The sequence below is a fragment of the Apteryx rowi genome, unplaced genomic scaffold (genome assembly GCF_003343035.1).
Source record: "Apteryx rowi isolate R43461 unplaced genomic scaffold, aptRow1 scaffold_16, whole genome shotgun sequence".
In the NCBI taxonomy this organism is placed as follows: Eukaryota; Metazoa; Chordata; class Aves; order Apterygiformes; family Apterygidae; genus Apteryx; species Apteryx rowi.
Window position 1 is genome coordinate 917,405 of NW_020447863.1, and position 26,564 is coordinate 943,968.

The 26,564-nt window shown below is 51.0% G+C and overlaps 1 protein-coding gene across 1 annotated transcript in view; it reads right to left on the bottom strand.

Moving 5' to 3' along the window:
• The window catches only part of COL27A1 (collagen type XXVII alpha 1 chain), a 168,403-nt gene that overhangs the window by 31,731 nt on the left and 110,108 nt on the right, over positions 1 to 26,564 (bottom strand). Inside the window, exons 29-37 of the mRNA XM_026059675.1 lie at positions 17,580 to 17,633; positions 16,621 to 16,665; positions 16,408 to 16,452; positions 16,125 to 16,178; positions 15,311 to 15,364; positions 12,846 to 12,899; positions 10,846 to 10,899; positions 9,734 to 9,787; positions 6,553 to 6,660 (exon numbers count right to left, since the gene is read on the bottom strand). Coding sequence (XP_025915460.1) covers positions 6,553 to 6,660; positions 9,734 to 9,787; positions 10,846 to 10,899; positions 12,846 to 12,899; positions 15,311 to 15,364; positions 16,125 to 16,178; positions 16,408 to 16,452; positions 16,621 to 16,665; positions 17,580 to 17,633 — 522 coding nt within the window. The remainder of the gene's footprint in view (positions 1 to 6,552; positions 6,661 to 9,733; positions 9,788 to 10,845; positions 10,900 to 12,845; positions 12,900 to 15,310; positions 15,365 to 16,124; positions 16,179 to 16,407; positions 16,453 to 16,620; positions 16,666 to 17,579; positions 17,634 to 26,564) is intronic.

Sequence of the window (26,564 nt, forward strand, 5' to 3'; positions counted from 1 at the left end):
TTTCTGAAAAAAAAAAAAAAAAAAGCACAGATTCCTGCATGGGCAACACAGATTAAAACCAGAAGTGACTCCAGGATTGCTCTTCAACAGCCTCAGTATTTTCAGGGAGTGAATGCCATGCAAATGGTGTGGCATTGCCAGCTGTCACTGAGTTCATGTGTTTGGAGTGAATGGCTGGATTCAGCGGCAGCAGAGTGAGGCGCTTTGTTGCAAAAAAAAAAAAAAAAATCTTTGAATCATGTTTTCAGCGGCAGGAAACAGAGAAGAACAAAGAGCAAAAAAACCACTCTAGGACAAATTCTGCTGTAAGTGATGTTTGGACAACGTTATAATAGAGCAGTATGTCAGATGAGACCTAGCTCCCTCTCTACCCTGGCATAATAGAGCACAGAAACCAGCCCCAGCTCTGCTGTGACCAGAGCATGGCATTTCTGGAGCAACTCCGCTAGCTCGGAGCAGAAGGCCAGTCTCAGCCAGCAAGTCTTCCTTCCGCTTCAGGATTTTAGCCTGTAGATGATGGAGACAAACAAGAGTATGTGGTGTAAGTTGATGGGAAGAATCCTGTCCTTGGGACTCAGTTCAGTGCTGTCCATGGAGTTGCTGCCACTGTGGAGTGAGGTAGCTGCACTCAGCACTGGAGCCACAGGATCTCAGAGCCCTGCACCAGCAGCTTTGTCCTTTTCAAAGGGCTGAGCTCTCTGCAAGTTCGCCCAAAAAACCTTCTCAGATATCCACCCCAGCCCAGTTTTGTTATTTTGCCCTCTCTGCTTTGGACAAATCCAGCCAGGGAGAGCAAACAAAAGGACTTTGGACCTGGTGGCCCTGCAGCGAAGGAATTCACCAGCCCTTGGAGCTCTCTTGGTGCACATGCGCACCATGCAGCGGGGAGTGCACCAGCCAGGTCTGCTCTGATGTAACGGTTTCTGCCGATTTATACCACTGGAGGGTCTTGCTTAAAGGCTTTCTGTCTCCTGATGTGGCTTGAACAGCACTGCAGGCAGGATTTCAGGTTAAAAAGGAAGTGAAAAAAGAAAAGGACTCGGCTCCCAGTTTTGCTGAACAATGAGGGATTTTCTTGTTTCGGAGCATGTTGTATTTCATTACCTACAGGCTCTCCAGTTCCTTTCCCGGAATTGTAAAAACCTTGCTATCAGATGTCTGCCTTGTGTGACGACCGGCACATTACGAAAACCACAGTGCACAGCTATGGAGAGCAGCTGGAAACCCACCACCTCGCTCCTGCCAACTGGCTTGGGCCTTTCACACAGCCACCAGCTGATCTGCTGGCCTCTAAGGAAAAAATGCTGTATTTTGTGCAGATCAAGAGGGGCAGCAGCAGAGGGGAGCACTTTCAGAGGGTGAGTTACTCTCAGTGAGCACTTGCCTGTGTCCGGGGTGCTGGTTACATGCCAGCAACTTCAAATTTTGACTCTTCTCCTCTGTTGCAAAGAGCAGGATGGACAAGGCAGTCAGGATCCGTTGTAAGTGCACGTTGCACTCCAACAATGTCATCTGGGTATTTCAGGCACCATTGCACTATCCCCTCATACAGTCAGGGGTTAGCAGATGAATTAACTCTGTATTTTTGGCAAACTACCCTGTGACGCTTGCAGCACGGATGCACGCCCCACCAGGCTTTGAAGTGCTGTTTGGTCTTCCGGTCTCCCACAAACTGCGGAGATGCATCCGTGTCCTGTCTTATTCATATGGAGAGCCTGAATCTCCAGTGGACGATTCTTGCTCCCTCTGCCCGCGCTGCTGATCCCAGACCCTTCAGGACCTGCGTCTCCAGCCAGGCTCTGAACTGAGAGGCTCAAACACTCCCTGGCGCTCTGCAAGGGGCAGAGATTATCAGCTCCTCACTGCTCAAACAGGCCACGTTAGAGAAAAGCAGCAAACCGGAGGTCCAACGGCCAAGCACAGAAAAGAGTCACGATCAAGTGAAGGCAAAACGCTGGCATTAAAGGAAACCACTGGGAGGTGATAACACATAAGAGAGCAGCTCACAAGAGGTGCACATCTCTGCTGCGAGTTTTAAAATCTCAACTGGATGCTGCATTCAGCTGGGTTGTAATGGGTTAGACGCTCTGATTTCCTTCTTCCCTCCCGAGGGACAACTGGCCTGTCCCTCTGCTGAGCAGGAACCAGAGCTGAACGGAGCAGTGTGAACTTGGACAAAGCGACCAAAAGATAGAGGATACTTGTGTATCACAGCTCCAGCTGCCTCGAGCCCTGCCAGCCACAGCTGTGAGACTCACGGCCCATCTCGGTTGCCAGGTTTGTTTGCTGAAATCCACTGGCTTTGAAACGTGTACAAACTACCCCCGGAGATGCGGCTGGGGCCTCCCTGCTGCTTTTGTTTGCGATTTCAAACCGCAGTGGAAACCGATTTTCAGATATGCTAATACTGGAAAAGGCTGAGCCAAGATAAAGCTAACGATCTTTGAAAAATGTTTCTCGAGCACCGAGGGAAGCTTGGTCACGCTCAGTCGGTAACGTTGTATCAGCATCGGGATGGCTTTCTGGCAAATAAAATCTCGCTCGCTAAAGCTAGCCTTGGGCCTGCTGCGGGGCTTGCTGGGTCAAAGCCTCTCCTCTGCATGACCTGAAAGGGCAGAGCAGATCCTTTATGTTTCCTTCCAGCTTCAGCACCTCTGAATGTGCCTCAGTAAGTGCCTTTGCCTGCCACCTCCCCAGGGAGCTCAGACTGTTCAGACCGAAGAAACTGCTGCCTCTTTCCATCCGTTGCACTGGTCCGTTGCCAAGTGGTGCACAAGTTCGGATGTGCCCTGCCAAGTTCCCCTGCTTCTACCTGCTCTGCGGCTCCCCGGGGAGCTGCCAACGCCCGGCCTTTCCCCCAGGGCATACATGCAGAAAGGACCGCGAATGTACCAGAAATAAAGCCAGATCATTTCAGAGCAATCAACCATCCTATTTCCCACATCTGTCACAGGACACTTGATACTGAAGTGTCACATTCCTCTAAACTCAGGCAAAATAAAGATTAAGACTAAACATGTCCCTGGTGTTCAAAAAATGGTGCAGCTGCAGGGATTTGGGCTGAAAAGAGTATTTCTGGTGGCCATGGAGGGCAATCTCTGTGCGCGCCCCTCCACTGCCAGTGCAAAGGGCAGTGCAGGGCCAAACCAAAGCCCTGGAGAAGCTTGTCACTATGTCCGTGACTACAGATGGGCAACTGCTTCCTCGAGCTTACATGAACCTCTTCCAGAAAGAAGGTGAGCTAGACACTGGGCTTTCTGCCACTTAAGTCAGTTTTTACGTCGGTTTGATACAGGTAACTAGAACAAATCCACGCACGCGTGTGTGTGCGTTCTCTTTCACTAATGGCACAGAAGCTGTAACACCTCCCCTGCCATGTCCGTATGGGACTAGGATACCTCAACAATATTGGAGCAGAAACTACCATCTCTAGCCTGGGCAAATATGATGGATCCAAGCAGGGAGTGCAGTGAAACGCAGATGTGAGGGCTCCTGGGTACCATGCCAGAAGAGACCTGATGAAGATGCAATAGCTGAAGATGGAGATTTCTTTAAAGCCATCTAAACTGGTATCACTATCATGCATATCACATCAGCTGTATTAAAACCATACGCAACGTGCACAACGCGTAAATACCCCGCGTCTGCGGCACACCCCACAAACGAGACGCGCGCCCCCGGGCCTTGCGCCGGCAGTGCCACGCCACGGGCAGTTCTCCAGGAAGCCGGCACAGGAACTCGTCACCATGCAGCCTTGCCATCTGCCACTGGGGAAACATCTGCACAATTTTTCCCTGATGGGACGTTATCTTTGTCCAACAGCCTTAAAAACCTCTTTCCATCATACACTTCTGTGGCTGGCTGTGCCTGAGGTGGCTTTGGGGCATCCGGCTTATAGAGGATGGGTTGATTTTCTATTCCAGCTTCCAATACTTATTTGAAAAGGAGGGGATTGTAGTTACCTCTAGTGGTTTGCACCTCTGGTCTGCAAACTTTATTTTGGCAGAAACCTCAGAAAGATCCCACTAGTATTTGTGCATTTTCTCCATGGGAAGCTCGGATTAAGAAACCTCAAAATATCGACAGGGAAAAATTATTTGTACTTCTGTCAGAGGACTTCCATCTTTAAATTACCTCAGCGAGTACAGGAACGCCAGCCTATAAATTAGGTAACGGCCAGGCATTTGGCAAAGGCGGCAATGCTATCTGGATCTTACGTGGGGCTCAGAGTCTGCTGGAGTTTGGACACAAGGAAGCATATTAAAATAGTAGATGGAAATATAGCACTCTGCAGTAAAAAAAACACAAAAGGGAGTGATTATGAGCAGGAATCTTGGCTCAATGGACTTTTTTTTTTTTTTTTTTTTTTATAAAACAGAAAATGGCATCATGTTCCCAGGGACATGCTGGCAAACAGCAGGGATGGAATCTGCGAGAATCTATATTTTATACGCTATAACTTAATATGGCTTTTTCATAATTTTAGTATTTTTATTGGTTCTTAAACGTGCACAATATAAACACAGGAACCAGCCAGAAGTACAGCGCATGGGAGGCTCTGTGCTGAGGCCTGGCATTTAGCCATGCCAAGCTGCAAAGGGAGCTGGGATATTAGATACCACCCAGCGCCCATGGTATGGTCCCAATCCTGTGCGGAGCTCCCTGCGGGTACAGGGGGTTGTGGCCAAGTATGGCTTTATTTGGGGCACGACTACAGCCTTGTTCTGCACATTTATGGTGTTGCAGAGTGGCACAACGGTATTAAGCCAACGTTTCCACTTTCTAGTCGAGTCAGCGCTCAAAATCCAACCTCAGCCCCAAAATAACATAAATCCAACCCCTTTGCTGCCTCCATCCCCTCACACCCTTCTTCCTGCCCTCCTTTTAGCCAGCCACGATGTCACCAAAGGGAAAAACAACACGCTTCGGCGGCGAGAAGGGAGCACGCCCCTGGGCTCCGGGATACCTGCCTGCCCTGCTGCCTCCCCCTGGCCCGAGGAGGCATTTTGGGTGCCACCACGAGCCCGACAAACTCGGGCCAGTTGTTCCTTCCGGCACGCTGGGGCTGCATGGAGGCGCGGGGCGAGAGCCGGCGGGTTTTCCGGCTGCGGAAGCAGCAAGATTGTGCCAGCCGCCAGCGAGGAAGCCCTGGAGGAGCTGCGCGCGGCTCGCAGGGTCATCTCCTCGCGGAAGGAGCCTCCCGAGACCCCGCTGCCGAGAACGCCGACCCGGAGCAATAATTCTAGCAAGTCAAAGGTGTCTGCGGGCTGGCAAACGCCGCGCTTCAAGCGGGGGGGCCTGACTTCGCCCGCAGAGCGGCCCACCCGGGCGCAGGGCAGCGGGTGCCTCCCTGCGGCGCCGCCGGCCTCGCAGCTCCGCTCACAGCGCCAGAATTGCGTTTTTGATTTCTACGGCATTGCGAGCCGATCTCTAATGGAACCAGACCTGCCTAGGAAATTCCTTGAGGATTCGGAAATCACTTGCTGCTAGTTTTTTATATTTGTGATCTAAATTTAAGGCGGATACCTTAGAAAGGAAAAACAGAAGAGAGCAAATAAGGATAAAATGGAAGTGAGGGAGTGCAAAACCTGCCCAGTTCCAAACTCCAGGCCGAGCGTACCTGCGACGGCCTGAGGGAACTCGGCTCCTCGCAGCCCTCAGGACACCCCTGTTCAGTACCCTGCGAGGTGGCGCATCCAACAGACGCAGCAGAGAGACAAGAAAGGCTACGCAACCTCTCCCCAAGCCTACACAAAGCCTGGGGCAGACCACAGCAGCAACCCACACCTCAAATCTGCACCCTGATTAAAAGACCAGTCCTTCTCCTGGATGTAAATTTTTGCAAAAAATAACATACTTTATGACACACTTGGGACAAGCCGCATCTCAGACGACTTCCTGTCCTAGCAGCAGATTCTGGTTTACTCCCTGCATCTTCCTCTAGAACTACCAGGTGTTTTGCTGCAACATGGCATGTCCTGTTACAGTAGTATTAACATCTACAGTAATGCTGTCCTTGGGGAAAAAAGAGAAGAAAAGAAAAGAAAAAAAGCCTATGTGTATTTCCTTCTAGGTTTAAATGAAATCCAGCCTTCCAGACACAGCACTGCAAGCTTTCTTTTGTCCTCTTGTTGCAAAAGGATCTTGTCTTTTCAGGCGAGCTAGCTCGCACTGGCACCCCGGAGCTCAGCGGGTGCTGGCTGGGCCCTGCCGTCCCAGACGGAGCCCAGAAAGCCTCCTGCAGCTAGCTCTACCCGGCAGGGCACGTGCGACACCTGGGCCCCCTCTTCAGCCACGAGAAGGGTTAAAGCCATCTCGCACACAGGGATCTGGACAAGAGCACCCAGGGCTCTTCACTGATTCTTTTGGGGTTTGGAAACCCACAGAGAGGGCGCAGGAGCTTTCCAGGGCCAATACTCATCACACCTTCCAGAGCTTGGATTGTGCAGACCCAGATGGCTGCCTGCGCAGCCCGGGGAGGAGAGCGCTAGTCACTACAGGAAACCCACGGACCGGCCGACGGAGACCAGCAGGCTGGTTTCTCAGACTCACTTGGACACCTGTGATTCCCGGATATCCAAGAGGCCCCTCTTTTCCCTTCAGTCCTTCATCGCCTTTTTCTCCTTTCTCTCCTTCCAGGCCTTGCTCTCCTTTGTCTCCCTGCGGAAGAGAGGAGGGAGTGAGCTTTTCATACCCACACAACACACGGGTCACTGTACATGGCTCTTGCAAGGAAAAAAAACCACCACATAATTAATATTTCAGGAGTCTGAGAGGAAGAGAGCCTGCAAACAAAAGGATGAATGAGGCTGAGTCATAATACACTTGACATTTAGCAAAATGAGCAAAATCAGTTTTTTTAAAAGTCTCTTGGCTGGAGGAGGAGGAACTCCCCCATTACACAGGGTAATTTGAACCCTTTGCTCCTCCTGCAATAAGGCCCGAGCCTCCCACGTGAATGAGACAGGCAGACAAGTCTGAGAGACTCCCTTGCCTCATCCAGAAGCCCTGAGCTCAGGATGCCGAAAGATTTTTAATAGGACACGTTTGTTAGGATCGGCCGTTTGGCACTTGCTGTTAAGCGGGAAGTGGCCCAGCGCTCAAATAAACACTCTGCAAAACAATGTCATCTTGCCCCTGCGAAGGATTTGCGGTCGGGGCAGTAGGTATCATGTCCAATCACTGTTCTTACAATCGATGGCACAAAATTTTATGCAGACAACCAAAAGAGCCAAGTCTGTACTCACAGCAGCACCGGCACTTGTGTAACCAACCAGTCTTGACAGAGTGATTCTTGATTTGCAGCTGCGTTAGTGAGAGCACAGTCACGTCTCTTCTGGTTAAACAAATGTTTGCACGGCAAGCCGGGGCTTTACTGTCCAGACGTGCATTTAGGTTCAAAAAACCTGGTTTGGTTCAAGACTCCTTGGGGCCGGAGGGGTAAGTGATGGCAAGAGAATACAAAAGTCTTCACTGTCTTTAAGGAGGAATCTTTTGGTCTGACATTCAGAGATAAGCAGAAGTAGAGACGCATGGCAAACAGTTTAACTAGAACAAAGCAGTAAACTGTATTGTTGTGGGACCGGCTGCTTTTTCTTTCCGTGGAGCAAAATTGTTGGCCTGTGCAGAAAGGCCGGCTGCACAAGGACAGAAATCAGAGTCCTATTCCAAAGGCAAAGTAGCAGCCTTTCGGCTCCTACGGACACAGGGCAATGCAAGACCTGAGTAAGCATTTGGGACGTTGCCAAGAAGGGGATCTGGTTTCTTTACTCGTGAACAATGTTATGGTCAGCAGTGTGGGGCAGAATGATGGACAATTCTTGATTTCCCCTGCCAGGACCAGGAATTCCTGATTAGTTGGAAATTTAATCTGTAAACTCAAATAAACCAGACAAATTGTTGGAAACTAGACTTTGAAGAACTTGACCTTTTTGGAGATCTGATCATATGCCAAAAATGTGGGTAGAGCAGTGAAACATGAGGAGTCCTTAGTAAAAAGCAAAGCTTTACCCAGCTTAAACTTGACTATATGTGAACTTGCAGGAAAACAAATGCTTAGTTCTTATTTCAAAATAGATTATCGCATAAATCTGAGAAGCGAGGGGATACCAGACAAGGGACAACTTTGCATCAGAAAGCCTTGCTTGCCACAGACCCTGCTGGATCCCAAATTTCCCAAGGTTGCAGCTATCAACAGCGAAGCGGAGCTGCAAGCTGTGCCAGGCCTCTCTCCGCGCCAGGCAGACTCGGTGAGATGTGACCCCTAAAGGGACAGAAACGGTCCTAGGAATTACTGCTCCAAGAACAAGCAAAACCTAATTCAACTCTGAAAGGAATAACAGTAACAGAAACAGAGCAGAGAGAAGAAAGATTTCATCTATGGAAAAATGGATCAGCTAAAATGCACAATAAGCAGGAGAGATCACAGGAGGAACAAGCAGTGGAAAAAATTCATCACCCCTGCAGCCCTGCCATGACTACTGCTTGCCGAGCGCGCAGCTCCGGTGTGAGAAGCAGCGGTTTTAACAGGCCTAAGTAGGTAATAAAGGGACTGAACATAGCGCGCATTGAACTTAGCCCCTGGGTGATTCTCAGTTCTCCAAGTAAAAACCTAATGAATGATTCTTTAGGGCAGGAAGAGTCTTTTATAGAGCTTGAAAATAACATCCACATCCACCAGTTCCTCAGCACTGAGGTCTACTGGCACGTAAACCCAAGGCCATGCTGGCCACGTAGGACCGCAGCAGAGACCTTTGGTCCATGAGCGAGAATGGCCGAGGTGGCGGGTCCCACCTCTGTGTGGCTGACTCACGTCAGGAGGGAGCAAGGCCATCTGCGTCAGCATGTTCCTGGCATTAGCGAACGTTACCGTCAGCTGGCAGAGAGGGGCCAAGGTTGGGATTAAAGGGTACCGAAGACCCCACGATGGGGATTTCAGACAGTGCCCTTTGAAATGACCAAGATAACCTCTGGCTAAAGACGGCAACTCCAGGGGATGGGAGAAGTCTGAAGAGGCTTGGGTTGCGTGACCAGGGAAGTAAGCGTGGCCATTCCTAAGGACTAGGTTACAGATTAAATCTTTCTAGGATGCACAGCGAGGGATGTAAGAGCTGCTGGGAGCCAGCACGGGGGTGGCTCTAACCACCGAGACACAGAGAGGAGAAAAAGCCCAATTAAAATAACCCAGCCTGGCTGGGCTCTAACTGCGAATGCAGCACCGAGCTGCGAAAGGCCGAGGCGAGGCTGCAGGCAGACGGAAAGCGGACGTGGGATCCTGCCCGAGTTCAGCCCGGGACACGTGTCTCCATTAGTTCCTTCCCACTATGGGCTGTTTACAGAACGGACAGACAGTCTGGCCAGAGGGAACTGATGGTGGGAGGGCAGAGATGGGCTCAAAGGCTTCTCAGCTCAGGGCAGTGAAAGGCATCGGGTCAAAACCCTTAATAAAAGTGGGGAACAGGAGGCTCAGCAAGATGAAACAGAAATACTCAGGAGGAGGTAAAGTGCTGGCCCAGCCTGGACCCCCCCAACCCCCCCGTGCCCCTAAAGGTGATGCTGGGGCTGCATCCTGCCCAGCAAGGGGAGCAGGGCAGAGGCCTTTTGCACAGATGCAGTAATTCCAATAACCCCCTTGGCTTCAAACGCCCCCGGTCTCCTGCCGACGGGAACACCGTGGGCCTGAGCGCACAGAGGGTGCGCGACCGCCGAAATCAGGCACAGCAGTAAGGTTTACCTTAACACCATCCGGCCCAGGTGGTCCGCTGTCCCCTTCCAGCCCCGATTCTCCCTGCAAGACAGAAAGGACAAAAAGAAGTAAGGCCGTGTCCAAACCTCCTTTTGTTTCCATGCTTTTGGCAGCTGACGTGTTGCACAGCGGCAGAGTTGTGCTGCAGCGATGGAGCCTGGGGCGACACCTCTGTGCCGATGCCCTCGGTGCAGTGGAGCCAGTGCTGCCGTTCGGGGCAGACAGGCTCTGCGCGGGTCAGTGTGCCTGAGGACACACGTCCTGTCTGTGCCCTACCACTGAAAAGCTCTTCCTGGAGCAAGAAAAGAACGCAGCCTCTTGCTTTATTTTGAGCCATACTTTCTCCTCCACAGACCCCACCACTGGCCTGCGGAAAGACCTCTTTCCCTGGGTTGAAAGGGGATTCAGTCTGCATTCATTTAACCCGGGGCTTCCCCATCCTGCTCCAACAACTGACTTTAGTCCCGAGAAGGGACAAGAGCCATTGCCGGCTTCAATCCATGCATTCATCCCCTGCCTGGCTCCCTCCCACGCATGCACAGCGTAGCCAGTGTTTCCCTGGTTAATGCCAGCCTTCTGCCTGAGCGTTTTCCTGCCCCTAGAAGGCTGCACAGTCCCAGGTCGCGCACAGCGTGCAAACAGAACGGGCCTGTTCCCACACAGCCGCTTTCATACTCCAAGTTGTCAAAGCACTTTGCCAAGCAGCGGGTGCAGGCAGGCTGGGCAGTGAGGAGCCTTCCTTTCTCACTGGTAGCTCCCGCACAACTGTTTTTATTGAGAGAAAATGGCCAGGATATTGAGATCTTTCCTTGAACTATTTTCAGAGGTCCCTGTGACCTTTACTTTCCAGCTGCACACCCAGATGACTGACCGGGGCTGTGATAGTCACCAGCTCTGTAGCATCAGAGGCTCATAAACATTGGTGAGCTCAAACTTACAGACTCTGTGAGGAAGGTATTTCCATCATGACAGACAAGAAACAAGGGACAGAAGGGTTACAGGATTCCCAGAACAGGGCGTCTTTGCCCAGGCTGTGAGTGAACGGGGAACAGAGGGAAGTGATATAGCAGAGAGTCCAACTGGAAGGGGACTGTACTCACTCTTTGACCGATGAGGCCTTGCTCTCCAGGGACTCCCAACTGTCCAGGATCACCCTAAAAAGAACGAACCACAGACATGGAGACAAACTGTTTGCTGATGGCAAGTGAGTACGGAGCACTTCCCATTTCACCCCCTCATTTTGACTTTCCCTTTCCTTTTCTCAAACACCTACACTTCAGTCTGCAAGGGGGACCCAAGGGACAAGTGGGCATCAGCAGCCCCTCTGCTAACAGAGCAGTCTCTGCGGCCAGTGTGCACCTCAGAGGCTCTATTGCGATGATACCCAACAGGGCAGAGGATCAAGGAGTGGTGGCTGATGCCTGCAGCTGCAGAGCCAAAGGACGTTCCCTCAGCATTGCCCTTTAGCAGGAAAGGCAGCAATGCCAGTGTGCAGTGCGGCACTGCAACACATACGCAACCAGAGGGAGGAAGACAACAGCAAACAGCTCTTTGAGGCCCAGCATGACCGAAGCAGGCAGAGAAGAACCTGGATCTTGGACGGCACCTGAAACTTGGACGGCACAGAAACAAGTGAGCTGAAGGTGTCTGGAGGTGGCACACAAATGTCCCTTGGCGAAAGGCTGCGAGGTTGTGATTTACTGCCAGGGGTACAACGGCCGGGGGCAGTTATCCTCCGCGTGTGCCTGTCCAAACTAGCTGCTTCGCAAGGAGCGGAGCACAAGAAATGCAGTGACAGTCAGATGGGGAAGAAAGCCTGACCTACCCATACAGCTCGCTCTGCAGCAAATATGCCTGCAAGCAACTGCCCAGAGCAACCCAGCATGTCCCAGCACCTCCCAGCTTAGGGAAAGGAGCCAGCAAGAGACACTCAGTCTCTGACTGCCCAGCACGTTGTACTGACAGCGGGTAAAGGGGTGTTTGAGACTTCTGCACTGCCAGAAATTGCTCTCTCCTTCCTTTGTTCCCTCTGCATTTCACACCGGACTCTGGAGGCTCCGCGACGCCTCCCAGGCGCTGTCAGAGCTGCGCTCGGCTGCAGGCAGCGGTCCTGCTCCGCGAGGCTCAGCAGCAGACGCTGCACCCATCGCTCCTGCTCCCACGGGAGCTGGAGGAGAGCTCCTGCTGGGGGCCCACGGACGCCCGGTGCGAAGCGACGCTGTGCTATGCCCGGGGAAGGCAGCAAAGGCGCCGAGGGGCAGCCAGGAGCACGGGAGCTGAAACACTAGTGCAGTATCAGGACGCCAAAGACACAGTAGCTCCAGTGAAGTGTCAGAAGATTTGCCAGGGAAAACATGGCAAAGGACGGGGGTGGGGGTGGGGAGTGAAGAACAGCAAAGAGGAAATTGCGCTTAATCCCCAAATACAGTCTGTTCAAAGGCTCTCCACACAGGAACGATCCTTCAAACGAAGCGGAGAGGGGGACAGAATAAAATAAAAATCTCTCTGAGCTGCTCAGCACAGGAATCTTATTCAAACAAAGAGATGTTTTTTTTTACAGGCCTTTTCATGTGGACAAGAAGGTGCATTCATGGCTCTGGAGCAAGGCACCTTCCCCCCAACAACCATCAGTGGAGTTCAGTCCCCAGGTAGCCGAGGCTTGGAAACTGTGGCAGGATCTTGTCTGAGGATATTTTTACACTTGGGACCTTCCCGAGACCCTTCTTGTTTCAAACTAGAAGCTGCCAGATCTCTGGGTCTCAAGGACTCCCTTCACTGCTCAGATTTCACACCTGGGAAAGAATCGAGCTTCATTTTCAAAGCCCTTCGCCAGCTCCGGAGGTAGGAGATCCCTGGAACGGTGCTTCTCCCTACACTGACAGCATCCCCCTCTGGCACGGAGATGGGGCTCAGGAATTTGTAACCAAGGGCTTAAAGTTAACCTTTATTTTTATTTTTTAACTTGATCTTTGTTGATTACCCTGTCTGCTTTGGCTGCTGGAGGCTGAACCTGCAAGGTTACCCTCTCCTGGCAGGAACAGAAGTGGCTATTATTTCTCCCTGCTCTGACAGAGAGATTGCACTAAGGGTTTTTTCTTACCTTCATGCCAGGTTCACCTGCAAGGCCAGGTTGTCCCATTGAGCCAGGCGGTCCCTGGAAAAAAAAAAAAAAAGAAGATGGTGAAAAACCCCATTGTAACCAAGTAGAAAGCAAGATCAAAGACATAATTCCTTTAGCAGAGCACTCCTGGGAGAGCAGAGCCCTGGCTGCAATGTAATTACCTCCCTGGAGCTGGCTCAGGGTACGCAGCAGCAAAGAGGTCACAGACCCCTGGTGTCCTGTTCCTGCGATGGCTGCGCTCATCTCTCCTGCCTCCCCTTTCCCCAAGCCTGCTGCAACCTCCTGGCCTCCTCTGCCAAGCCACCTCTCTCTAATTCCTCCCAGTCCCTCTGCTTTCTGAGGTTAGTAACCACGCTGGGGAGCAGCGCCGGCACTAGTTAGGGAAGACGGGAAGAGGTACAGGATTAGATTTGAAAGCCATTCATAAGGGTTCAGCGGGCTGGCTACTACAGTGGGTGACAAAACTGTTCAGCTGTGCTCCTGCTCTCCTCTGACTGTTTCCTAAGACCAACCATTACCCATTACAGTGGGGCAAAGCGCAGCCTCTGTGCCACCCATCTTATCTCTGTTAGGATTAAGAATTAACACGGCTGCAGGGTCTGCACATGCCGTGAATTGCCCATCCTCTGCAGGAATAGCTGCCATAGACGACACAGCTTTGTGCTGAACCTTTGCCCCAGGCATCAGGGAGAGGCAGGGGGCAACGGTGCTGCTAGCTCCAGTACAGCTAAAGGGAGACAGATTAACCTCAATCAACATCCAGCATCCACTTTCTCTGGCTGTACCGACCAGCAAACATCCTAGCACCAAGAACTGGGTTGGGATCAGAAACCCCCCACCCAGGCCTGTCACCAGGCTGTACTTGCTGAATGAAAGCAGCTAGTTGACAAGATAAGGCGGTCCTGTCTATCTGAGCATACACCCTGAAACATCTAGGAGACTTCGTGTCCCCCAGACAGCCACAAATGGGTGCCCAACCTGGAAAATTACGGGCAATAAGGTAGGAAGAGGGAGGATGAGAGAACGACCTTGCAGACCATTTTTAGTATGTGCCCTGCTGCTGCTAGGCTTGCAGCAGCAGGGTCACTTTTATTAAACACCTTTGGTACCACAATAAACTGAGAACTTTAATCTTTGCACATTTTCTACCACCTCCAGGAAAGGATGGGGAATGAGAATCTGTAAAACAAGACCAAAGAGGGGACAGCAAAGCTTGTCTTGACAGGATTTGAGTGGCTTGTTTGCAACTCTCTGCAATTAAGAAGAAAGGAAGCAAGAGCACGCAGTCATGGGAGCACCCGGCTGCCCATGGAATAAAGCCAGTTCCTAGCTTGCTGAAATGGATTCAGGCTGAGGAGGGAGCAGGGTGCGTGCTGGGTTTACCAACAAGCGGTCAAGTCAGGCAATGAGAAAATTCATGCTCCAGTGAAAGCAAAAGATCTTGCTTTGGTTTCTCCAGTGGTGCCAGTGCAGAGAAAGGCTCCTGGAGGAGAGACAGATTTGAATAAAGCTCTGTACTTTCTTGGTTGGCAACATCCAAAGTGCCTCGGTAGCAGCTTTCCAGCTCCCCAGTGTGGTTTACCACGCTGAGAGCTTGCTCCATCCAGTCTAGCAGCCATGAGAATGGAAACTTTCGTGACTCATACACTTTGCAGTGGACTGTATTAAAAGGCACCTTCGTTGCTGTTTTCACAACCAAGTGAAACATCACAACTATATAACAGATGGGGACCTAGGGAAAGGAGCTGCATGAGGAGAACTGGTAGATTTGATCAGAACTGTAAGAGGGTCAAATCAACCTGAGACTGCAGAAGAGTTAGGGGGAACCCATGGAGGCATCTCCCTGCAGTCCATTGAGGCATCATTTGACGACTGCTCCTGCCGTGGGTTATGGTGTGTTTGTGCCATTGCTTCATGGCAACGTCAATTCAAAAAGCATGAGCCAGCAGCAAAGGTGTTTCTCTGAGCCTCCTCCACTGGCCGCAGCAACCTGTGATGGACTGCCACAGCAATCCGAGCTGGCTTACAAAACCGTATCTGATCACAACGGGAGCAGTTAGGAGCGGGAGAGAAAAGACCAGTTTGCAGTCTGAATTGTTGCTGCGTTTGTGCCCCAACTCTGCACAGTGGTATGGAAATGTGGTGCCTGGCACATCGGGGGCCTGTGACATGCTTGTTAGAGTGTAGTCAGCTTTGAAACGTTTCTCTTGTTATGGAGACGGGTCTGCCCATCTGCCAGTTGGGTTTCTATGGTCTGCCTTTGATGAAAATGAGGCTCAAATTTCTGATTTCCACTGTTTGCTTTGGAAGCTGACCCATGGGAAATCTTTCCCGTTCGTGCCCCTGCGGTGTGGAAGGATGTGCCCCTGCACACTTACTCGTCCCTCCTATCCTGCCACTCTCAGTGCGAGGGGAGAAGAAATGGGAACAAAGATCAGACCTACCTTATGCCCGATTTCTCCCAAAGGCCCAGGTGGCCCCTGTGGTCCTTGCGGTCCCTGAAAAACAGAAATACAAGACTCTTTTCATACAACTGTTTTTGTTTCTGAAAGGCTATCACTTTTGCGGCCTGTAAGATGGAACACTGCTTCCTCCCTGTCACAGCAGATCTATGCAATGTGCAGGAGACAGTCAGTGAGATGCAGAGACCAGGAGGCACCTTAACAGGCAAACAACAGCTCAGAAGGCCCTTGATCTTACTAGCTCCATCCTGAAACAACTGCAGCTGGTAACTTAAAAATGTCTGATTTATCCTCTCCCTTCACAGTCCAGGTCAGTCCCCACAGACACAGAAAGCAGATGACCACTTCTTTCTGCTCATATGGTCTTGTTGGTCCTCTCTCAGGTCTGTGTCTTCATCTCCCAGAGCTTTCCCCAAACCTACAGGCTCAGTTCTGACTCCTTCAGCTCTCCCTGCCAGCCAAGTCCTACTCCTCCTGTTACATCTAACACTTTCCCAGACCCAACCTTGCCCTTCTTTCCTTCCTTCCCTTCAGAAATCCAGCCCAGGCTGCATCCTACACTCTCCCTGTTTGATCCATGGCCTCTTTTTGCTTTCCGGGGTCTGATCTTTTCTCTCCTCATGTCTCCTAGGACTCTAGGCAAATCTTTCACATCTCTGACCATGCTGGAGTTGGCAGGGACAGAGAAGCTGGGAGTGGGAATGGAAAGAGGGAGAGAGCCAGAAAGAGAAAAAAAATGAAGTGTCTGTGTGTGGGAGCAGGGGGACAGATGAAGAGAGAGTGATAAGACACTTGCCGGGTCGCCTGGAGCCCCTTTCGCTCCTGGAGGTCCAGAAGGTCCTTGGATACCCTGGAAAAAATTAAACACACCAAGGTCAGCTCCAACCCTGTAGCAAACTTTCATGCCTCTCAGCACGTAACATGCACTGCAAATGCTCCAGTAAGAGGAGCAGAGGGCTGGCCCCATAGCCTGAACTGTGAGACATTGTCCAAGTCTCTCCTGCTGGACCAGGACCCAAAACTTAAGGATCTGAGTGAAACCAAGGTTACAAAAGGAAGCAGAAGTGATGAACACTTACTGGGAAGCCATGTGATCCCGTCTCCCCAGTCTCTCCTATCTTCCCCTGTGAACACAGTTACAGTGATTAGCAGCTGGGAATGTGCTGAGACACCTGTGTCACTTTGGCCAGGAGAAGTTGCAGTTTCCTGGGCATCGTGTGTGTGTGGGTACCCATAGCGGGGTTTGACACCGTGCCAGCTTTGGCAGGCACCAGCTCTCACAGGGGACATACCTGCAGCCCATCCGGCCCCAGTTTGCCGGGCTCCCCTGGACGTCCCTGCAAAGGAAAGAGAGACATGTTGGCAGAAGTATGAACTGTACTGACGATGCTCTTCTGCCCCAGCCTACCTGCTCTTGCACTTGAGGAGGACACGGTCTTTGCATCAAACGTCCCCTCCAGTTCCCTGCAGCTTTGAAAGGGCCAAATACCCAGCATCCTGCCCTGATGAACACCCCAACAAGTGGGGAGTTTGGGGGATGGGCTGCACAACCTAATGTTTTTTCGGCAAACACTGCTTTGGAGGAAGCTGCGAATCTCAAGAGACTCAGCACAGCCTTGCCTGGCAGGGCACAAAATAAGGCAGATTTCCCATCTAAATTGCATTCACAGGGACATGCATGCAGGGAAGAGACGTGGAGTCTGGTGACATTCAGTGGTAGGACAAAGGTCCAGTTCTCCCAGCTACCCATCCCAGAGCCTGCCATGGAGCATGGGTCTGTTCAGGCAGCTATCTGCACCAGGCAACTCCTGCTGTGTGCTTCTTCCCATCCTAATCTAACTGACATGAAGTACATCAGCACAGAGGTGCATTTGGTAGGGTCAGGTTTTACCAGGAGTGTTAAATTGGTATGCTTTCTGTGCAAGGTTCAGAGAACACAGTTCAGGGCACTTGCTGCCAGCTAAGCTACTCCCTTTCCTGTGGGGGACCCCATTATTTTAGCAGAAGATCACTGATATCTGTGGAGTGCCTCTGTGTTCGGGGGTCTAGATCTCAGCAGCAAAGGCCCTGATGTCTGCGTGGACAGGTTCTGCTCCTGCTGCACAATGGACTTGCTGCTGGTGCCTGGTCCTCGTGGAGCTATTGAGCATCCCCTGTTCCTGAAGGAGGACATGACCGTGATACTGTCCAGGGTGTTTTACAACATGGCTAAGAGCAGTCTCAGCCAACCCAGCCATCTGCTGGCACTCACCTTGACACCTCGTGACCCTGGCTCGCCTACTGGCCCATCAGGCCCTCTGGCACCCTGGGAAAAGGCAAAAGAGAGGCAAAAATAAGAAGGGAAAGGGGAGGAGAGGGAAGAGTCCCCTGTCAGTGCAAGCAGCAGGGGTGTCTCTTGTACAGTGCAGCCTGGGTTTGGTTGCAGGGAGGGATCCCGGCTTCTCCACTGCAGCCTGATCCCTTCCACCTTCCCAGTGGGCATTAGCTTTCTGGCCGGCTCCCAAACCTCTCGCCCAGTGAAGAGAGTGGTTTGTACAAGGAGATGGGTGATGGGAGCCCTGCTTGGTGACGGCTCCAGCCTCAACTACCTTGGCTGGCCTTACACTCCTGTCCCCTGGGACACTAGGGCTTTACAAGCAGGGGAGGGTGGCTGGGGCTCCAAGAGGTTGAAGTTTGGGTGCCTCTGTTCTACTCCTGCGCTAAGACTTCTCACTGCAGGATTTGTGCACAGAGTATATGGTTCACCTGGAAGCACAGCAGTCACCCTAGCTTTGGCCACCAAAAAGTCCTTTGAGAGCAGTCCTGGTAAAGCCTGGCTGGGCTGTGCACGGCAACTCAGAGCCATGCTTGAAAGAGCACTACTGTGTTTTGTTCTGTTTCATTTCTTAACATTTACCAGCATGCAGCACCAAAGTACCTTTTTATTCCTGTTATACCAACCACCATCCCCAAACCAAAGCCAGAGGAGAAAGGTAGGCCAAGAACAGCCTTCTTTTCAGACCTTAAATGACAACAGTTTTGCTATGCATGGACTCACGGTTCTAGCCCTATTGGTATCCAACTTCCTCCCTAGAAACCCAGCTTTTCCAGCTACCCCTGTCCTTAACCCTTGGCACACCACATTGTCTCATGGTCACAATCAAGGTGATAAAGCTACAAGCTACCCAGAAAGGCACACAACCCTCCACCATACAGCACATTAACAACCGGCCGGGGCCCCAAGCTGCTCCCAGAGAGCCGCACAGATTTCCTGGCAGGCCTTCAGTTATAGTTACCGGCTACTTAAGGAGCTGGCTGCTGTTATGAATCAGACCAGGTGCTCATGCATATGCATGCCAGGGAGGAGGGTGACTGGCTGTGCCACTTTGGCAAGTATGGTCATGCACCAGGCATCTGCACCTGGGTGCGTGCATGTGTCTGACAGGAACGAGAGCCTCGAGAGGTGGACGAGACCAGTGTGGAGCACTTCTGCTAGCTGAGCCGCCAGGAGTCCAGGCGGCAAGTGACTCTGGTCCTGAACAGCTAAAATCGAGCAGTTCATGGCACAGCTCAGGGATCCTCAAGGAAGGGGCGTGCTGGTTCTTCCAGAGGGTGACAGGCGAGGAGAGCCCTGGCCTTGAAGAGTGGGTAACTATGTGTCTTAACTTTCAAACTAATCTCAAAGGAGTTGAACACGGACCCCTCTGCGCTGTTGGAACCCCAGAAAATGGTTTGTGACACTGACAGACAACAAACAGAACCACAGTCAGGAGAAATAAAACAGTAGAAAAAGAGCTGTATATTAAGAGGCTGCATTAGCGCATGGCATGTTCATAATCAGGCCGTGATCTCAGTTGGGACTCTAAGGCGCTACTGCAATATAAATAATAAATAATAACACAGAGCGGTGCTAGAATGTAACGGTAAGAGGAATTCAGAGAGCAGGCCAATGTGGAAATAGAGAAAACAGGAGCCAATGTGCTTAATCAGGATGCGCACTGAGTGCCAAAAGTAATAACAGGGTTAGGGAGCCAGCGCGTTAGAAAAGCAACTCCACTACGACAGGCAAAGAGGGAGACTTACAAAGAAAGGCAGTGTAATAGCAGAAGATGTATAGGAAACACAGCCAAATTATTACAGTAGACAAACACTGTCAATATAAAATAATGCAAAAAACTTCTACTGCGCTCGGCAAATCCCCGTGCCGCTGAGCGTACCAGAGATGAAATAACCAAAAGCCTGTATTGCATGCCAATAAGACACAGCGCTGAAGAATGCTCAGCCTGGTCTCCAAGACAGATGGACAGAGAGGGACTGTGCACCAGACAGGAACGGCACAACCACATAGGGTGTTACACGGATCGACGCTTTGCTACACTAACATAATGGCTGCTCCCACCAGCCTGAAATCCTAAATGCCCCGGCTCATGCCAGCCACTAAACCAGAGAGCAGTAAAGACCAGCAAAGTTTTGTTAATCGACACCTCTATGAACCTCAAAAAACAATGACGTAAAACAGTAGGTCATTTAAAAACTGGGCTGCTGACGGCTTCAACCCAGACAGCTCTGTAAACGAGAGTAGTGGGAGAACCGTGTTCGAAGGAGTTTCAGGAGCCGCCTGTGGCGTCTCAGAGACCCAGCAACCGAGTGAAAGCACTACAGAGACCTGCCTGAGCCGGGCATCGGGCTGCCCAAAGCGGAGGGGAGTGTCAGCATGCGTGCGGTGCCAGCACGGCAGGAAGGCACGCTGCCACCGAAAGCCACGGCTGGAAGTGGGCTCAGCGAGCCCTCTGCTCAGCCCCGAGGTAGGATCAGAGCTGCCTCCGTCTCTGCTGACAGACACACGGCTAACCTGCTCTGAAACCAAACCGCAAAGGGCAGACCACCTCCTCCCAGGCAACTTGTGGCATTTTGTTTTGCCTGAAAGCTTTTCATAGCACCTCACCAAAAATCTCCCTGGATGTGACTGAATCCTGCAACTTGTCCTCCCTGCTATGGCCAAGGAAAACAAACTGTTCCCTTCCTCAGCTGTTCGGATATTTGTGCAATTATGTCTTTACTGTCCAAGCTGATGGAGTGACCTGCTCGTCACAAAAAGTGCAGAGGGGAAGGATTCAATAGCTTGGCCCTTGTGTTACAGGAGGAGAGAGCAGGGACGGGAGGGAAGTAGGACATGAAAACGGCTGTGACAACCTGGGCAGAGGTCTCCGCCCCAGGATGGATGCTGCTGGTGAAGCGAAGGAGGACGTGTGTGTGCAAACCCACCAGTGCTGGGAGGGTCTTCTTCCTAGCACATGCACAGAAAGGCATGCGGCAGATTCCCCACAGGGGAAGTTACTGTGTGGAAGCAAACCCTGAAAGAAAAACGGGTCAGTCCAAAGAGTGACTCCGGCTGGACAGTCCCTGGACTCTCTTCCTGGCCTTGGGCGGGCATCACAACCATTTCATAGCAGCAACTACCATATGTGACGACAAGGGCATGCTGAACACGGCCCTGTAATGTGAGGAACCACAACTCTCCTCTAGCACGAGGGCTCGTTAGAGGGGCACATCAGAGCCCAGGTGTGGAAAGGCAAGGCACAGCCCCTCCAGACCCGTCGTGTACCCTGTCTGCCCTGTCCAGCCCCTTTGCCAGCCCTGGCAATGGTGCCAGGTCTCCCTGGACCGGGTGGAGGCAGCAAGGGCGGCGAAGGCCATGGCTCCCCATGGCCCGGCCCAGCAGGCCTGGCTGGGCAGTGTTTGGAGTATCCTCATTTCTTCCAGCAGAGTCCTGTCACCAGCATTGCAGGATCTGCCAGGGCAACCCCACTTCACAGTGGTCACCTGGCTAATCCCATCACAGCACATCTCATCAGCAGTTGACCTAAAGAAGGAGAAAGCGACCCTGCGTTCACCAACGTGCGTTGCAAGCTTCATCTTCCCCAGCCTCCTGGGCCAAAACCCAGAATAAAGCCTTCCCCTAATTCACCCTGACAGGAAAGGCTACATTTAGCCAATTAGTTAAATCTTAAACTCTCTTTTACTGACAAAGCCAGTTGGAGACAAGCGAGCGAGGTCCTGGCGGTGCTCCAGGGAGCATCCCATGCCAGCCACTGCGATGCATAGCCTGACGCATCCCTCCTGCGGACCTGGGCTCTCGGCCTTGCTGGCCCGGCTGAGTGCACCTCCCCTGATGACCCCCCTTGGCTCCTTAGGGCTTCCAAACTGACGGACGGGCCAGGCATGCCTGCACGGAGCAGGGGCAAGGGACCGGGGCGAGTACGCAGAGTCCTCTCAGGGACTGCCCCCCTACGGGCACCCACAGCAGAGACCCGTCTGAAGAGGGGGGTAAGGAAGTTGCAGCAAAAAAGCATGGTTTTATCACTGCTGTCAGCATCTCTAGGGAGCCCTGAAACAGAGGAAGCTTTTTTTCAAGTTTATGTTAGTATTTATAAGGCTGTTACGCAGCTCAGGAGAGGTCCCGCTGGGCCAGGGCTGTACAAACAGTGCAAGCTCTGAGAAGCTTTACAATATAAACAGGAATAAAAAGTAGGGTTAAATCAAGATCTGACCTCCCCCGTGCACACGGGCAGCCGAGGCACAGGGAATTACAGGTTTGTGGCTGATGGAGCGTTTGAGAACCTGCTTAACTACTTCACCCAAGTTGGACACGAACACGTAGCTCAAAGGCATTGCTATGTCCATCTCAGAGTAACTTGCCCAAGGTCCCACAAAGAGAGACCCTCAAGGCTGTGCAAAGCCCTGCACCATCACACTCCTGCACTTTTTTAATTCTAGTTTCAGCGCCTTATGTGGGCACATTTCTCTCTGTAATTCCTCCATTAGTCCTCACTGAGCTACACAGTAGAAGGCCAGTGCAAGTCCTTGCAAGTCTCACCTGCAGTCGCGTTCTGCCCCTATAATCATTAGCCTCTTTTAAATGTAGGCTCCAGGAACAGCAGCAAAACAGGTCACATTGCAGCAATATTGGCAAATACACAGCCCTAGACAACGTTACCTCGGAGACCTCCACTACTGCGCAGCGCTATCAGCAATCCTAGACTAAACAAAGTTACGATGCTGGCTAGATGTAAACATCGTCATCTCACAAACACAGGGGAATTCAGCTCCAGGCTACGCAGCTCAGGTTTATTGCTGGTCCCTATAAGTCAGGAGAGACATTCCCTAATGCTAATATAGATAACGTTCCGGCAGAATAGAGCTAAATGCTCCATGAGGTGTTTCCACAAAGCAGTGCTGCATTTTCCCCTGTTGAAACGGACACAGGATACGGAGCTCAAAGGGAGGCAGTAACAACCCCTGAAATACCAGGAGCACAAACACGCAGTCAGCAGCTCCCTTCTAGAAACCCAAAGCCTCCTCCTTACCCCTTGATCCTAATATTGGTATTTCACTATCACAGTCTAGCCAAATAGAAAGCAAGCACTGACTGAAGTGGGGAGATCTCACCGGCTGTAGGCACAGCATGCGAATGGGAAGAGAAAAGACCTTGAATGTCACCTTTGCTGCTGGCTGCGTCCTTGCCCTTTTGGTGTGTCCAACACATGACCTTGTCAAATGGGTTCAGACACTCAATCTGAGGTTTCAGTGTCTGAATTTAAAGTCCTAATATGGGTTTATCTGGAAATTTCTAAGATGAGAACATCTTATGGAGACTGCATAGAGACAACCCAAAGGATCCAATACATGGGGCATGGGAAATCAAAGCCATTTCCTTTGCTTAAAGGAGTTTAGGGGATTCTCTCTTCCAATACACTCACCTACCTCAAAGAGCTTAGAGAGCTGTAGCTAACTTTTCCTCAAATGCTTCTAATGCTTTTTCAGCCAACCAGAAAGATCCCTGGGAGCAAAACAATATACCTCCGCTTTTTCTCCATGAACAACTTCTCAATCATCCTGGCATAAGCAACTAATTTCAGGTATGCTTAGATAACACCACTTCAGATTCCTCGCATTTACAAATCGTTGCAGTCAGTGAGGCTGCAAAGCACCACATCTCGTGTCAGACCGGCAGCGGTCCCACACCCAGACAGAACGGCAGATGGCTGGGAGTGCAGATGTGCACACATTATCTCGTCTTGCAGGCTTTATCTGGGCAACAGTTAATGCAAGAGCTTGATGACTGAGCGGCACAGTGGAAGACAGAAATATGCTCAGGGCTTTGAAAAGCTCTGAGTCACCTGAGTCAGTTCACAGCATCCCTTCTAGTGAGAGGATAAAATCCCAGGAATATTGACAGCACCTTGACCAGGACAGGGCAGGATTATCAGAAAGATTTCAGGTGGGGCTTTGCGAGGTGCATTGTACAGTCATGGCTCCAGTGGCTATTTAGCCTCCTGTGGGGATTCTCACTCAGTATCTGGGCTGAGCTCATGTCGGGGATGCTGGAGGTCAGGCCTGTTCCTGCTGCGAGGAGCTGATTAATAGAAATGAGCTTTTGAATATACTGTGAACACTCTGCTCTGATGATTCATTGGCAAAGTAGGATTTGTTTTCCCTGGCACTGTCCTGGAGTGTCTGGGAGGTAGCAACTGATGGTGCGAGGAGTCTTCAGTAGGTCACAGACTTGGAGGCTGTCACTGGGAAGACTATTTTGAGCAAAGTGGACTCAGGGAAGCTGTGAAGTAGCAATAGGTTTGGATGAAAGCCAGCCTTTGCGAAGAAAGGCACCCTCATAAAAGCTGCCAAACATCTGGAGGCTCATCACTCCTGCATCTCCCACCGGCTTTGCCTGGGCGCAAGCGCCTTTGGCAATATTGTCCATCAATCACGGTGCTTTCAGTGATGTGCTGCACCTTGCCAGCCTAAGTCAGAGAGTTCTAGAGAACGTAAATGGAGTCATGTTTCCAACCAGAAGCAATCCAAAGCTCTCCCCATGGCCATCTGCCAGCTCTCTTGCTGCCCTCAGGGACAGGGATCTCCCTGCCTTCTCTCCAAGGAAGATCTTTTCAAACACTTTGGTGGGAAATCAGCTTACAGGCTTTCTGTGTGGGGACAGTGTGTTCAGGGAGAGGGAGAAATGGCACAGGAGAAGGCACTGGCAGCATCAGCTGTCTCCAAATTTAAACCTGGATTCAGTTAAACAATTAGGTTTAAACATGTGCATAACTCTCATTAGCTGAACATTAAGCCCATGACTAAGTGCTATGCTGAAGAGGGATGAAGAGAAACAAGCCTGGATTCACATATCCAAATTTCCTGTCCTTAGGGAAGAGGACAGGGGAAAACTGCATTGGTGCACGAAGATTGTTCGGCATCAGTTTGATGGGCTAAACAAAGACATGAGAAGGAACAATAGCCTTGTCATGACTGAAAAGAAAGTTACAATTTTTAAAGGGTTTTCTTCTTAAAATTTATACTTATATCTTGACAACACAAAAGCTATCACATGTTAAACACAGACCCCCAAAAGAATCCATTGTTCTTTACAATCAAAACCATATTTGCTATTTACATTTTCTTCAAAAGTGAAATTACTTTAATGAAGTATCCACAAACACAGCTCATGGAATCCACAAACATCTGGTGGAGCCTGCATTAATGTTTCCACTCTGAATTGAATTACGTCCCTTTTGTAAACTGGGATAGACAGAATGTTGCAAAGGGTAATGTCTGAAATTACAGTTGGGAGATCATTTCCCCATCCTGAGAAAACCAAGAGCCTGAACAGTAGACAGACTAAGCAAACAAAGAATCCTACATGTCTAGAAAATCTTCTGAGAGTATGAAGAGAGGCAGAAAGAAAACGCAAGAGAGATATAGAAGCAAGAATTCCTCCAAGCAGGAGCTGTGATGGTCCTTACAATACCAGCCTTCCTACACCAGATTTACTGAAGTCTCTAGAACTATAGAGCAAGGATATATATCTACCCTGCTGGGTTTATTAAAAGGATGTCTGTCCGTTTGCCTTGCAAACTCAGTGAGGATTGAATCACTAGGGCTCCCAAAGGCACCGATTGGTGCACCTCTCTTCTAGAACCAAACTCCGCCACGCAACTGTTCAGCAGGGAGTTTGAAAGGCAGGATCAGCAAAGGGCACTGGCAGCTGATCCAGCTGGTCAACGCTAGCCAGCAGAGGCTCACCCCCTTGCTGGTACCAATGTCAAGTCCTTATGTAACCTCTTCACTAGGCACTGGTCCTGTTCCTTCTCCACGTTCTGCACTTCCTAGGGTGACTTCTTGCAGGGCTCTGCAGCCAGCCAGGATAGAGACACCACTCCATTTTCAATTTTGGGGGCTGAGAAGTGTGGGAAGTGTGGGCTTCCTTGGTTCAGGAACGTGTGGGGGAATGACTGGTGCAGGGTCTGCTGCACTCAACACCTGGAGAGGAAATGCCACCCAAGGCCACCGAGCTGAACTTCTCTAACATGTGGTATGTCACCTTGGGGATGGACATTACTGGTGGGAACTGGTGTCCTCCGGGATTGCTCCTGAGGGATCGGCACCTTCTCTCTGGCTCTGGCTACACCCAAAGGCAGGTCCCTGCTGTGCCAGCCAACTTCCTTTCTCAGAAGCTGAATCCACCTTTGCTCTTGGTGTTTTAGCTAGTGTAAAAAGTAATCAGTCCTGACGGTATGAGTGGAGCTGAAAACGGCCCAGTCAGCTGTACTCTCCTTGTGGTTCAGGGGACTGTAGGCCAACGTAGATGTAAGAAGTCGAAGAGGATTTGTGCAAGTGAATCTCACACAACTCAGGAGCCAAATCCCATAGTTGCATGTGGCTGCCTGCCGGAAAGACAGGCTTGGTGCCAGGGGACACAGCTGGCATCCCATGCTGGCAGCTGGGAGAAGGCAACGCTGGGACTCCGGCTCTGTCACTGCATACATTAAAAACACTGGCAGAAGTATCTGATATTCTCCAAGGACCCACCTCTCTGAGGGCCCACACAGTCGGCAGCCTGGGATTCATTCAGAAGGCATTTCCCATTCAGCTCTGTGCTGTAGTTTTACCTTGAGATATTTTCCCAGTTCATTCAAAGCCTCCTGTGAAAGAGCATTTCCAGTTTCTCATCCATCATGCTCACGGATATCCCAAACTGCTTAATTAATTGCTGCTGTGTAACACAAAGAAATCAACTCCCCAAGTGACCTTCAGAGAGCGGAGCTGGGGAGTGACAGCCATGGGCGGGCCTTCCCACCAAGGGGAACAGTAAGGAAGCTCTTTTTTCCCAGCCATGAGTTAAAAGCTGGACCCTGATATGCATCTGCCAGGCTTGGATGTTTTTGGTGTCCTTCTAGCTGTGCTCTGAAAGCCTAAA